Source organism: Phyllostomus discolor, chromosome 2 (genome assembly GCF_004126475.2).
Source record: "Phyllostomus discolor isolate MPI-MPIP mPhyDis1 chromosome 2, mPhyDis1.pri.v3, whole genome shotgun sequence".
In the NCBI taxonomy this organism is placed as follows: Eukaryota; Metazoa; Chordata; class Mammalia; order Chiroptera; family Phyllostomidae; genus Phyllostomus; species Phyllostomus discolor.
Window position 1 is genome coordinate 135,596,326 of NC_040904.2, and position 15,200 is coordinate 135,611,525.

At 32.3% G+C, this 15,200-nt stretch overlaps 1 protein-coding gene across 2 annotated transcripts in view; it reads left to right on the plus strand.

Moving 5' to 3' along the window:
• The window catches only part of RASSF9 (Ras association domain family member 9), a 34,530-nt gene extending 20,933 nt beyond the window's left edge, over window positions 1-13,597 (plus strand). For both annotated transcript variants that reach the window (XM_036018603.1, XM_028533179.2), the window contains exon 2: window positions 9,277-13,597. In XM_036018603.1, coding sequence (XP_035874496.1) covers window positions 9,293-10,537 — 1,245 coding nt within the window. In that variant the 5' untranslated portion in view covers window positions 9,277-9,292 and the 3' untranslated portion in view covers window positions 10,538-13,597. The remainder of the gene's footprint in view (window positions 1-9,276) is intronic.
• The last annotated feature ends 1,603 nt before the right edge of the window (window positions 13,598-15,200 follow it).

A 15,200-nucleotide genomic window follows, 5' to 3' on the forward strand; every position in this document is an offset into this window, starting at 1 on the left:
TCTTCAGTTTAAAGAATAAGTAATGGCAATTTGAAGGAAACAGAAATCTTCAAGTGGTGGGTGAGGAGAACTTGAATACTGCGCCCCCAACCAAGCTTCATAGTTCTTTACCCTTCCATCTGATGTATCCTTCCATTGGGTCTCCAGGTACAAGTGCCACTGATAACTTGGAACTGAAAAGTTCTAACTTTTGATTTCTAGGACTAGAATGTGTTTCTACAGAGAGTCAAGCAATAATATGATTTTGCTTCAATTCATTCCTATACATGGCAGCTAGATTGCATCAGAATCATACTTACCAGTCTGGTCCAAGAAATAACTGTATCATACATTCTATGGAAAAGTGCATTCTAAGGTCAAAACATTTCTATGCATATCTATAGATTGTATTATAACATCAGTTCTAAAGATAAAAATGCATTCAGAGGTCCAAATATTTTTCATAAATATCTATAACTTGCATTTTCATGTTCCTATACTGGCATTTTTTTAAATAATGTAATTATTCTTGATTAATAATTTATCATTTTAATGATTCCTATTGGTTTAAAAGTAGTGTTTTATATGAGATATTTGTCCTGATAATTTTATTCATTGAACTTAAATTAAACTTTAATGTCTACTATATAGGTATATATATATGAAGAAATGATGCCCTTTGTTATATTCTCCTGTGTCCCAAATTCAATTCCTTTTCCTCTCAACAACTAAACAAACATGGCCAAATATTGTCCGTCTTTCTCTGTCATTACACAAAATCCTTTTTCTGTGAAAATACATTTTATTGGATCTTAAATTTTCCATTAAATATCATATTCAGTATTTTACCTTAAAATTTAAGATATAAATAGATGACTTATTCCCTAATGCTTTGTGCATAATGGTTACTCAGTGGAAGTTTGTTGAAGAAATATTTTTATGAATGTTGCATTTGTATTTATAAGCCAAATCATCTTAATCCTATGTAATTGTTTTAGAGGCATGAAATTATTTATCAGTGGGGAAACTTTTAAGTTTCTGGTTGACGATAGAGTTAATGCAAAAGTCTCTTGTTTGGTTTTCACTCTTAGCTCAAACTGAATATGGAAAAGTACCCGTAAGTGAGGGTGACACATGTTGTTGAAGTGTTTTATTCAGCATGTAAATTTTCTTAAGTTTTTGATGAGTATATTACATATAGGCAAAACTGAACAATGAAATAATTAGAAGAATAATCATATACATATATATATATATATATATATATATATATATATCTTTTTGGTGTAATATGCCTCATTAGCACAAGCTTAATAATATCAGAATTATAAATCAAGTTAACATTAAAAACATTGTCAGCTCCTCTGTGATCCAAAGATTACACCAATGATGTTTTTTAAATATGCCTTATTAGCTCAACAGTTATGCTAATATTGGAAGTATACCTGCAAAAATATTGTGAAACAGGTGAAAAAATATTGTGGGATAGGTTGGAAAGTATTTGTAAAATAATATTGTTAATTACTACAGAAAGTTCAATAAAGTTACTGAATAACAATAGTAAAAAAAACACCACACCCTGCTCTGAATTAAATAATACATAACAGTAATTTTATTATTAGTGTTAATAATCCATATTTAGCTAGGTTGCTTATTTATTTATTTGAGAGGGGCAAACAGACAGAGACAGAATAACATCGATTTGTCGTTCCACTCATTGAAGCATTCATTGATTGCTTCTTGTGTGTGCCCTGACTGGAGATCCAACCCGCAACCTTGGCGTTTTGGGACAACACTCTGAGCTTCCTGTCCAGAGACCAAGTGGTTTTTTATAATTTTCAAAGCATTTTTACTTTTTCTCATATTTGATATTTGCAGAAACCTTGTGAGAAATGTGAGTCAGATACGTCCATTGCATTGTTACAGTGAAGGGTACAAAGGATTAGAAAAAAATTGATTTATCACAACTTAAAATGAATATTATAGTTAAGATAATATAATAAATTTAAAATGTCAGTCCATTTTTGCTCACTATACTCTTGCAAACCTCCACAAATAAATCTTATTAATGTTTTAAAGGAAAAAAAGAATTAAAGCATTTGATAAAATGGATACTTAGCATACAATTTTCTTAAAATTTTCTCCTGTATATATAAATAATATTTAAACAGTTTCTGATTATAAACTTTTTAAAATCAGTTAAACAGAAGTGTCTAAGCAACAAAACAATATTTTCATGAGAACCTTAAGATATAATCAATATGGTCAAATTTAATAAAATATTAAATATGTAATTTTAAATAGTATGTTCATGAGAAATGTCATACATATATACTGCATTATTACAGATGTAGTATAATATATGCTTAGAGAGTATAGTAAAATCTGTTGAATAATGTTTCAAATTTCCTTTAATACAGTTTCCAGTGAATCAAATATAGTAGCAAATGATTGTCTAAAACATGTAGGCATTGACAGGAGTTATATTTTACCTCTTAAGAACATTTTTTTTCTTATGAACCATACTTGAAATAGATAAACTAGGTCAAATAAAGTCAAAGCACAATAATAACTTATTCAACTTTTAACACTTATTTCATTGTAAGATTTATTTTATTTTAATCAGAAGCAAAATTTGAGATAACCAACTTACGTGAGGAATTTTAAAACATTTTTAATTATTCCTTGTTTTGCCTCTCTAAAGTGGATAACTTAAAGAAAATAACCTCACTACTATGTGTTTGTAATATAGATAACAGATTCAAATACCCATGTCCACCTAATTTATTCAAGAAATTTCATGGATCATAAGATATTAGGAATGTTAGTACCATACTTTCAAGCCATAATCTGACTAAATTCTGGCTTACATATCTACTTGTAAATTGTATGAGTGAACATATATCAAATTAACCTGATTCCAAATTTAAATTGTTAGTTAAATGTGAGTACAGTAGTTACTTTATTCTTGTTGATGTACATTTTTTGTACTTGTACTCTATAATGTAACACACAATTTATAAATCCTACAGTCCAAGATATTCCCATTTTATAGCCAGCTAAATTGTAATTAATATATACCTGAGAATACCTGTGCTATTCCTACATCCCATCATGAAGCCCATGTGTCGGTTACCCATTCCCAGAGTATCTACAGAGAACAATTCCTACCACCACCATCCATGTTACCCTTACCACCTGCTGCCATTCAAGGAGTCCCCACTCCCTTAATACTATGTAGTCAGATGTACGGGACTCCCTCAATACTTGCCTTTATACTGCCTGCCCAAAATGAAAGTTGGGGAAGGCAAATTTATACTTTACTTAAAAGCATTTGGACTAAGAGTTTGATTGATCAAACCAGGTGGATAATTAATTTTATAAGAGGAAATGCATTGAGTTTTAAGCAATTAATTTTAAAATCACTTTTGAAATAAAAGCAGTTAATAAATTGGGAACTACTTGTTAAATGAATAGTCATAATGTCTGTTGTAACTTATTTTTAAGTATTTGTCTTAAAAGTAAAACTAAGAAACTCTAATCTCAAAGTTGGAAGGAAAATTCCTACTTTCTAGTTTTATGACTTTGGGCATGTCACTTACCTCTTTTTGTCTCAGTCCCCTCATCTGTAAAATGGAAATGATATTAATAACTTCCATACACATGAGTTCTTAAAATCAAAGGATGCTACAAACTAAGAAACATCTAAAATAAAAAGTAACTGTTGAACTGGAAATAGTAAATGTTAATGAACATTTTCAATATACATACAGGAAAATAATTGCACTGTTAAGTAACATTTAGTGAGCAAAGGCAGAGTATGCGGAGCTAAAAAGAAAAATAAAAAACTTTAATAACATTAATCAGGTTGACAGTGATGATTATAAATGGAACTAAAACACTGGGATAAAATTAAAAATAGAAGTGAATTACTGAGATATGATTTTTCAGTTTCTATATGGTTATAGTATGTACTCTGGAAAGTTTAAGACCCAGTAAAATTTTTATCACTTTTTCCAATAGATACACACAAAAGCAAAGCAAAGCAAAAACAACACTCTTTGGCATGCAAGTATATATTTGCTTTTATTTTGCTGCATTACAAGTGGAGGTTGTATGTCTTTACTAGATTTGAATCATTAGGTAAGACCTGCTTGCTACATTATGTTACATGACAAACCAATTCATCTCATCTAAGTTTGTATTTTTAGCATGTGTTTTATATGTGTTTGTAGATGTCATTACTTATACTAGATAGTAAATTTCCAGTGATTTGGAAGGAAACATTTTTTTTGTCCCAGTTCTAGTGTTACATTCTTTATTTGTATCAGATGACTAGATTTGCATAGGTCTGTGAACAAATGAAAACAATTACTTCTAAAAATAGTATTAAGATTGCCAAATTGGTTTAATTTTGATGAATATTTTACATCTTTCTCATATTTTTTATTTGAGTATTCTTCTTTTCTGATATGATGCTGAAGACCATCACTGTAGCTTCTGGGAAGCACTAGTGGAATAAAAGCCCTAGAATTGACACTAACGTGTTTCCTGTTCAGTTCTAGCACAATTTCTTCTAATAGGCCAGGGACACTCTCATAAATTGTATGTGTCTTTATTTGTATGTGTCTCATATGTGTATGTGTCTCGTAATTGCATGTGTCACATTTCCAGGACAGTGCCAAACACACAGGAAGTACTCAGCAAATACTTGTCAAATCAATGGAAAGTCAGTCAGAGCCATACAATAAAATATAGTTTTCAAATTCCTAAGCCTGCTACAAAGCAGAGTTTAAAAATGATGATGCTTATACTGGGTATGAAAGATTTATTGACTAAACTCAGTAATGAACAGACATTACTTTTTAAAGGTTCTATTTATTTATTTTTAGAGAGAGAGGAAGAGAGGGAGAAAAAGGAGAGAAACATCAATGTGTGGTTGCTTCTCACATGGCCCCCACTGAGGACCTGGCCCACAACCCAGGCATGTGCCCTGACTGGGAATTGAACTGGTGACCCTTTGGTTCCCAGTCAGCGCTCAATAAAATGAGCTACATTAGCCAGGGCAGTCATTACTATTAAAAATGATCAGTCAGGAGGCATAAACCATGAAAATTATCTGGTTTGATAAAAATTCTATGAAATATTTAGAAATAACTGATCCAAGAAAATACAGGGACATTGAGGAAAGATTTTTAAAAAAAGGTTTAGAAAAAGATTGTGAAGTTATTAATAAAGGCACTAACTTTCATTTGTTATATGGAAATAAAAACATTACCTTGATTGTGAATAATGGCCATTAGTGTTACATTGGCCACATGAGCAGAAAATGAGCAGATATCTAGGGAAAGTCGTAAGATACAAGATCTCTAGCCTTCCAACACAAGAATTCCAACTTGAGTAGGTATCATGAAAGTATTGGAGAGTTGTCACATACACAGTTATCATTATTCTGCTGTACTAAAGAATGTAGGGTTGAAGAGTTTATAGATCATGTATCATCCTTAGCTACAGACCCAAAACTGACGTTTCCCAGCCAGAAAGTGGAACAGGACATGGGGGCCACTCTAAGAAGACAATAATAAAGTCTTTTATATACAGGCTTTTGTTGGCCAGAGGAGGCACCTAGGCCAGTCAGAAATCCCTTTTACTACATCATAGTGGGAATAAGATTAATAGGAAAAAGGCACAGAAGATAGCACCTTTCCACACACTTTTGTACAAGGCTGGCCATTGAGAAAATGCCCTTCCTTTACCAGTTGTGTGCTCTAATGGGACACTATGGGTCCATTGCTGTCAAAGACTGATTTATGTGATAAAGTTCCTCCTAAAACAGAGTTTATTTTATTATTTTCCTCCAACTTAATCTGCATGTCTAAATCATCAAACTTGTAAATTTTTTTTCATAGTGTAATGGCTAGAGCTGCACCCTGGAGTCAGCTCTCTTGCTTGGGTTTGAATCCTCACTGCACCACTAACTCTGTGGTCATAGAAGGCTCACTGAAACCCCTGTGCTTCAGTTTCTTTGTCTGTAAAACAATGTCATTACACACATCACAGGGTTGTGAGGATTAAATGACTTAGTATATGTAAGAGCTTTGAAGAGGTTCTGGTACATAGTAAATGTTTATAATTGATTAAAATCTTTATTGCTGCTTATTTTTAATAGGATTTCTTTTAGAGTTTTACCCTAAAAACTAAAAAATACTATAAAATAAATAAAGATGTCTTTAGTTTTAACATCATAGCAAATGTTATTATCTCATGATTAATAATTATGACATCTATTTTGTTAATTTTACCATTATTTATAAAATACTCATATGGAAATTAGTTATAATTTAACATACCATATGTGCACTGAGTATGTGTTATTTTTTTTCAAATTATCCAAGTTAGTAAGTAAACTAACTACACAGTATAAAAATAAGTTTGTGTTAAACTTGAATATTTTATGTATTAAAACATATGTCAAGGTAAGGATTAATTTAGAGGTAATTTGTACTGTACAGTCACAAGACAGACGGTAGTTAGTGTTAGTTACTTGGAGAATATTTATTTTTCTTTAGAATGTATTTGTGTATTATTTTCCTACTAATTGACATATGACAGTAATTTATCTTAAATTTTAACTCACTGTTTTGCTGCTTAGAATTATTAAATTATGTGCCAAATATTATCAGATATCACATTACAGTTGTCTCTCACTATATTGCAGTTCACCTATTGCGGCTTCACTCTATCACAGACCCACCTGCTACACATGAGCCATGATATAGCGAGGGACAACTGTATACTTCACTAATGAGTATCCATATAGAATTTTATGTTGTTAAAATTATTTAGGTTTAAGAGTGTAAAAAGTGTTTAAAGCATATGAAGTGTTTATAAGAGTGTGCGAAAAGAGTTTATAAAGCCTTAAAATATATACAAATAATAAAATAAATATAACACTGCTACTTTGTGGATTTTCACCTATCTTGAAGTCTCTGGAAGGTAACTCCCGCGATAGGTGAGGGATCACTGTATTCAGTGCTGAGTCATTAAATGTAAAATATTTTATTAGAGAACAATCACAACTTAGAATGACTTTTTGAATAATCATTTAAAAATTTTTATTAGTACAGTTGAATGTTTAAATGTTATCAGGTACTCTTTAAAAACTAGATCTAGCCCTGGCTGGTATAGCTCAGTGGACTGAGCGCAGGCTGTGAACCATGGGGTGACTGGTTCAATTCCTATGCCTGGGTTGTGGGCCAGGTCCTCAGGAGGGGGCATGCAAGAGGCAACCACACATTGATATTTCTCTCCTCTTTCTCCTTCCCTTCCCTTCTCTCTAAAAATAAATAAATAAAATCTTTTTAAAAAGTATTAGATCTAATTTTCTATCTTACTTGGTGTCACTGATTTGTTCTTTCTTCTTTTGTAGTCACTTTATGCCTTCAGAAGAATCAGTAACTAAAGCATAACAATCAGTAATTTAAAATAAAGATAATAATATAAGACTAGTCACTATTGCTACTGAAACATAAATACTATAAACTAAATTCTAAGTGTCAAATGACTCTGGAAGCCAGGGAAAATTTTTTCAGCATATACTTTGAGGATACTACATAAATAAAGTGATAAATGACATTAACTTTCACAACAGTCTAGTTACTACTCCAAAATCTTATGTCTCCATAAAACATATGGATTATAATTATTTCATGTCATTTGTTTCTTAGCATTATTTTAAGGAGATATTATGAAAGACAGTGAATTTTATTTACAGTTATGATGCAAATATGATTGTAAATATTTTCCAAAAGGTATAGCCTGGAAATTATGGAATTGTCTTGCTTCTTTTACTACCTGTTTCTTTTTCACTTCCCAAAATTGTTTTTTTTCCTGCATTCCTCTATATTATAAAGGAATTTACTATCAAGTCACTATTTGATATATGTGGTCCCAACTCTAACCACTTCCTAGTACATCTACTCTTAAAACCCTAGTCCAGGCAATTCTCATCTTTTTCTTAGACCTCCTCACTAAACTTTCAACTAAGCCTTCCTGCCTTTACTTTGTCCTTTTTACAGTCCATTCCATAAACAGAATCCAGGTTCACTCAAAGCATAAATTAGATTATATCCATCCTCTGCTTAAACTCTCCCATCACTTCTCTTTAAAATTAAAACAAACTCCAGATACTTAATCACGACCTGCAAAGCAATTCCTCTTTACTGGATATCATCACCTGCCACTTGACCTCTCTCCCACCAGCAACAACCTTCAACTTTACTATCCTCGGCCTGCAATTATATTCATGCTCTTTCTGTCCCTTGGACATACTTCACGACCCTTGCAGTCTATTCACTCTTTTTGGAATTCTTTGTTTAGGCCTCTGATTGTCTCCTCATTACTAATGTCCCTATTCAAATGTTGCCTTCTTAGAGAAGTCTCTCTTAATCACTTTAAATAAAATACACTTCCCTGGCTGGTGTAGCTCAGTGGATTGAGCACAGGCTGCGAACCAAAGTGTCGCAGGTTTGATTCCCAGTCAGGCCACATACCTAGGTTGCAGGCCACAGCCCCCAGCAACCGCACATTGATGTTTCTCTCTCTTTCTCCCTCCCTTCCCTCTCTAAAAATAAATAAATAAAATCTAAAAAAAAATACACTTCTTTCTCCAAGTCATTCAGTGCCCCTTTATCCAGTTTAATATTTTTCTAGCACTTACTACTACTGACCTTATATTACACATTTGTGTTTGTGTCCTCATTTTCTTTTTTTATTGTTGTATCGTTAGCTTGTCAGACATGTCTAGCACATGGTTGACATACAATAAACATTTGCTGAGTAAAATAATGACAGGTTTCAAAAGTGGACTATTTTCAACTCTATGACTTCAATATCATTTCATCAGTGTTCATAATCCTGTGTGTTCACAGTCATTCTCTAGTCCTAAGGCTCCAGCAAAAATAGCCTCATTCTATCTCCACTGGTTTATCCCCACTTTGATAACTGTCTTAACTCTAGCAGTTTTAACTTACTTACACTACAGTTGACTTCTAAAGATGACTTAAAATAGTCTCAGTTGACTTTGGTGAGACTTTACTCTTTCCAGAGCCCAATAGCAAATTAAAAGAAAATTAAGACATTTTCCATGGTTTTAAATTTTTTTTTGCAATAAAACTTCTGATTATATGTAGTCTCATCCTCAAAATGTGTCTCTGTTTAAGGGTATTAAAGTTAAACCACCTTTCTGAGTTTACACAGGTGATGACAGGAGTATAACGTGATTTGTTTTTTTTTTAGATCCCCAACTAAAGACATGGATTCAGAAGAGAAGGAAATTGTGGTTTGGGTTTGCCAAGAAGAGAAGATTGTCTGTGGTTTAACTAAACGCACCACCTCGGCTGATGTCATCCAGGCTTTGCTTGAGGAGCATGAGACTACATATGGAGAGAAACGATTTCTTCTAGGGAAGCCCAGTGATTACTGCATCATAGAAAAGTGGAGAGGCTCAGAACGAGTTCTTCCTCCACTGACTAGAATCCTGAAGCTTTGGAAAGCATGGGGCGATGAGCAGCCCAATATGCAATTTGTTTTGGTTAAAGCAGATGCTTTTCTACCAGTTCCTTTGTGGCGGACAGCTGAAACCAAATTAGTGCAAAACACAGAAAAACCATGGGAGCTCAGTCCAGTGAATTACATGAAGACGTTACCACCAGATAAGCAAAAAAGAATAGTCAGAAAAACTTTCCGGAAACTGGCTAAAATTAAGCAGGACACAGCTTCCCATGATCGAGATACTATGGAGACCTTAGTTCATCTGATTATTTCCCAGGACCATACTATTCATCAGCAAGTCAAGAGAATGAAAGAGTTGGATCTGGAAATTGAGAAGTGTGAGGCGAAATTCCACCTTGATCGGGTAGAAAATGATGGAGAAAATTATGTCCAGGATGCTTATTTAATGCCCAGTTTTAGTGAAACTGAGCAAAAGCTAGACTTGGAGTATGATGAAAACCAGATTATTGAGGATCTGAGTAAAAGTGGTAGAATCCTACAGCTGGAGGAACGACTAACATATTACAGAATGCTCATTGACAAACTCTCCACTGAAATAGAAAAAGAGGTAAAAAGTGTCTGCAGTGGGATACATGAAGATGCAGAAGGGGCAGCTGCAAGTGAACTTGAAAGCCTAAATTTAGAAACTGTTAAGTGTGATTTGGAGAAAAGCATGAAAGCTGGTTTGAAAATCCACTCTCACTTGAGTGGCATCCAGAAAGAGATTAAATACAGTGACTCATTGCTTCAAATGAAAGCAAAAGAATATGAGCTTCTGGCCAAGGAGTTCAGTTCACTTCATATCAGCAACAAAGACACATGCCAGCTAAAGGAAAACAGAGGGAAGGAGTCGGAGGTCCCCAACAGCAGTGGGCAGGTTCCTCCCTTCACTCAAAGAGTATTTAATGTATATACAAATGACACGGACTCAGACACTGGCATTAGTTCCAACCACAGTCAAGACTCAGAAACAACTGTGGGGGACATGTTGCTATTGTCAACTTAATTTGACTGGCTTCTTTCTGACCTACTTTACTGTGTTCATGCTTGTTTAATTTAATAGGAAACTTTACGTTAAATATTACATTCTGAAAGAAATGTAAATACTGTTAAAATATTCCATAGTTAATAAAAACTAGAGAAAGTGTAAGTTTGTTTTTGATTTAAGATATCCAAGGTGACTTAATTATTCTAAGTACAAATGATGAACTGTTTATTAGGAGTCTAGCACAAATAGCTTGCAAGTGTATGAGAGAAATAATTTGGTGGGGGTTATAATCTTCCATAATTTAAAAAAAATTATTTATATAAACTTTACTTCTTAATATTAGACAGTCAATATATTCAAACTACACACATGAATAGGTAAAAATGCTATATTTTTCAGTGCTGTATTATTGAAATTGTTAAATCTGTAAAGTACATGACAGCTACTCTATTGTAACTATATTAATTGAAATTTTGGTTTGTCTCATTGATACTTAGAAAGTACATTATCTCTGTCACTTCTGCACTTCTCTGCCTTCCCAGACCTAGATCGCAGGAGTGGGGAAGGGCTGTTGGTGGGACACGGACAAAGACCAGCAGTGGATCAGACTGGGGTATTGATGAAAAAGGGCCAAGTCCTGCATGCAACAGCGATTTTTCCACAGAAGCCTGAAGTTATATGTATGTGCTTTCTCCAGCTAACATTGCCAGTCTTCAGATCAAACCAGTGGTCTGTGCAGCTTCATTATTTGAATGAGGTACCGTATGGGTTACAGAGGAAATCACCTGGTCATAGTCCTGTTTGTTTACTCCCTACAAAAATTGAAGGGGTGCAACTCGGGGTCCTTTGTGGGGATAAAATAGAACTCTGTAGGCCATTTTGTCTGGCCATGTGGAGGGGAGCTCACACGGACAAACTTTTATTCTGCTACACTATAATTCAGATTGTCCTCATTGTGCTTTGTCTAAGGTGCAAACAAACAAAAAAAAGTATGAGCTCAATCCTGTACCCCCAAGCATTCTAGTAAATATCCAACAAACTGGATTATTTACATCATGCCTTGACTAACTAACAATCATTATAATGTGAGACTGCTTGGATTTGCCCAGGTTTCAGTTAGGAAGTTCCTGTCTTTTTTCCTTTTTCTCTCTTTTTTCTCTCATTTCCTTGCTTGTGGTCAGTGAACATGTGCTATGATAACAGTGGAACAATTTTATTGTACTGCTAAGTGAATGCCACCAGAGTTTATTCATTTCTTTAGCCGACACCTCCCTTAGATGTCAGTACACATGTACGTAGAAATATTTTACTTATATATGAGTAACTGATACATGAATATTGGTTAAGATTTCCACAATTTTTCATTTCTTCCACTTTAGTCTTATGCTTACTGTGTAGTCCATCTTTTATTTCACTTCCTTAACTTATTTTTTCACTGCTCCATCACCCAGACTTTTCACCAATCTTCAGGAAAATATTTAAAATTCCACTTTTGAGGCGCATCTATGCTATCATTTCTTGCACCAAGATATTGCTGAATGCTTTATTTGAAGTTGGCTGGTAAGAAAAGTTCATTACAGAACCAGTACAGTGATAAAGAGTATATAATAATGCTAACATGGGTTTAGTTTTTTTAAAAATAAGAAGAGATTTGAATAGTCATCTAAAAAAGGGTAATTTATCTGCCTAATATTCTATTAAATCATTCAGTAATATGGTATATTTATTGTTAGTTTTGGGGATTAAGTTTAGATCATCATCAATGACAAAATGTAAATCTGTTTTTCTGAACTAAAAGTAGTCTCTTTGGATTACTCAAGTAAGAAAATAATTTTTAAAAATACTTATTTGATATATAATTTGCTTAGTTCTCTGAATTAAAAAGATGGTCCGATACAAAATACAACCAGACAGAGAATTATAGTTTAGAAACTTTGAATTAACTTTTGCTTTTACACAGTTAAGCCCAGTGACGCATTATGAAAACCAGTTTTTCCATATTTTTACAGTAAATAATGTTAAAAATTTATGTGTGAATAAAGTACAATTGAGCTTTAAATTCAGTCTAGAATTTTCATTTCTCCTTCAGTTATACAAATAAATTTGTGCTTTTGTTTCATGACAATATTAAGTCACCAATTACCATGGTGAGTCTCCAATTTAGAGTAGTATATTAATAAAAATAAAAATAATAAAATACCATGACTTCATCTTTGGAAATTGAACTAGTTTTTATTAAGTTAACTGAGAATTTGAACTATGAATATAGAATTTAATATAAACTTTAATATTTTAATACTTTATAGAAGCTTTAAAATAAAGTGTTTATAAATTGAGCAACCCTACAGGTTAACTGTGCAATTGCTATATGCAGCTTGAAGTACCAAACCAAACTTACTAGTCTTCCTTCCTATAACAAGAATTAGATTTTCACCAACTGTGCCTTGTCTGTCATTCCACTTAGAATATCTCTTTTCTCCATCTGCCATACAGTGCAATTCTACCAATTCTGTCTGTAACGTATCTCTTCTATGAAATATTGTTGCATTCAATCAAGTCAAATATTTTACTTCTGAGTACACAAATATTTTAGGTGTATTTTTCAGAGAGGAGCATTTATATTGTGGCTTAACTTATATTTATTTACATACTTATCTAACTTTCTTTCCCCAATATATTTTGATTGTCTAATTACTTTGTCTTTTATCTTGTTAACCGTACTTCCTCCAATCAACCTTTTGCCTCTCCTAAATTTTTGAACTGAATAAATTGCTAAATTTTAGAATATTTTACAGTTACTAAATTGTGACTTTTTTAAAAAAATGGTTTTTTACCTTGTAAATGATGCTTACATGTTTTATATATAAATATATATTTTAACAGACTTAAAACGTTAACAGTAATTCTACTTGTAAATTTTTTGGGGAAGGCACCAAATCTTCATATTATAAAAAATTTATAATGTAGTATCTATTATTTTATTTTAAATTAGCAGTTACTGGTTTAAAGCAATGCAAATAGGGGTCTTTTAAAAAAGCCCCTTAATAGTTAAATTATAGTATTTTTCTCTGCATTTTATGCATGTAAGAAAAATTACATTTTATGGAGTTGAATTTAAGTGGTAGACACACAAAATCACTTTAAAATATCCAAAATGAAATACCTACTCTTTTTCATTAAAAAAATATGGCCCTTCATTAAAATGTAGAAGCTATTCTAATTCATTAAAATTTATTTTTATATTTATTTAAATATTTACTATACATGACAAAATATATTGCTGTGGCTACCTTTTATAATTTTTAAAGTAAGATTTTTGTTTTATTTAAAATGTATATTTTCTAGTAACAAAAGATATACCTTCTAATGCAGGTATAGATTTTTTTAATGTTAGGCTATTTCTTTTCATACTATCTAATTTGTTTAATAAACCTGATGTGACAAATATAAAATATATATAATTTTTTCAAGTGTAACTAATTCAGAATAATAAAAGAAATAGTTGTACCTTGTCATTCGACATTGCTTGTTTTTTTCTGGGTGTGTTACTTAGCTATATTAAAAATAAAATTTTCTATGAGTTGGAATTATATAATTGGTCAGCTAACACACAATTTAAAATCAGGTATTTTATGACAATATAAATGTATAACAAATAATAGTACCGAACCCTATTCATATATGCATACAAATGCTATTTTTTCATAAACATATATATCTATGATTAAGTTTAATTTATAGATTAGGCCACAGTAAGAGATTAATAACTAATAACAGGAAAATTATAATGATATACTGTAATAAAAGTTTTATGAATGGCTTGGGGCAATTATTAAGTAAAATGAGGGCACACACGCGCTGCGATACCGAGACAGTTAATCTGATAACCAAGACAGTTGCTCAGTGACTAACACGCGGGTGGTGAGTGCGACATGGCTGTCCTGGACAAAGGCATGATTCACGTCCTGGGCGGGACAGGGCAGGATGGTGAGAGATTTTGTCACACTGCTCAGAACTGTGCACAACTTAAAATTCATAAAATGTTCACTCCTGGAATTTTTCATTTCATATTTTAGGAACACAGTTGACTATGAGTAGCTGAAACTGTAGAAAGGGAAATCGTGGGTATGGGGACTACTGTGCTGGATGGCTGTTTTTACGACCTGGTGTCTTGTTTTCTAAAATAAAATGCATTTTAGTGTAAAAATATCCACGTGTAAATTTTTCCTGCTATTATTCATTTTGCCATTGCACTTATTTCTCAAAATAAATCTTTAATTTTGACTGTCTTTAATAACTAAATCATTTGAAAAATAAGGAAACTTATTTGCTCATTCTGTAAATCATAATAAAATAACTATTAAAAGATTATCTCAAAAAAATGATTATAATATTCAGTGACAACACTTTGGAATATGTTAACACTACTTTCTTAGCTAGTGTATCTCAATAATGAGAGAAAAGAGCATAGTTTTGTTAATCCAGAATTCATTAGTGTTTTCAATAGCTGTTAGAACTGTGAATCACAATTTGTAAGTTACCATAATTAATAGTTTCACATCAGGAAGTGGAAACCTGAATAATTACTTTGATAATAAAAAAGCAAGTCAAATATTTTTCTTAAATGGAAATTGCAGATACATTTTTACAAAAGACTACTATGTCTATTACTACATTTCAT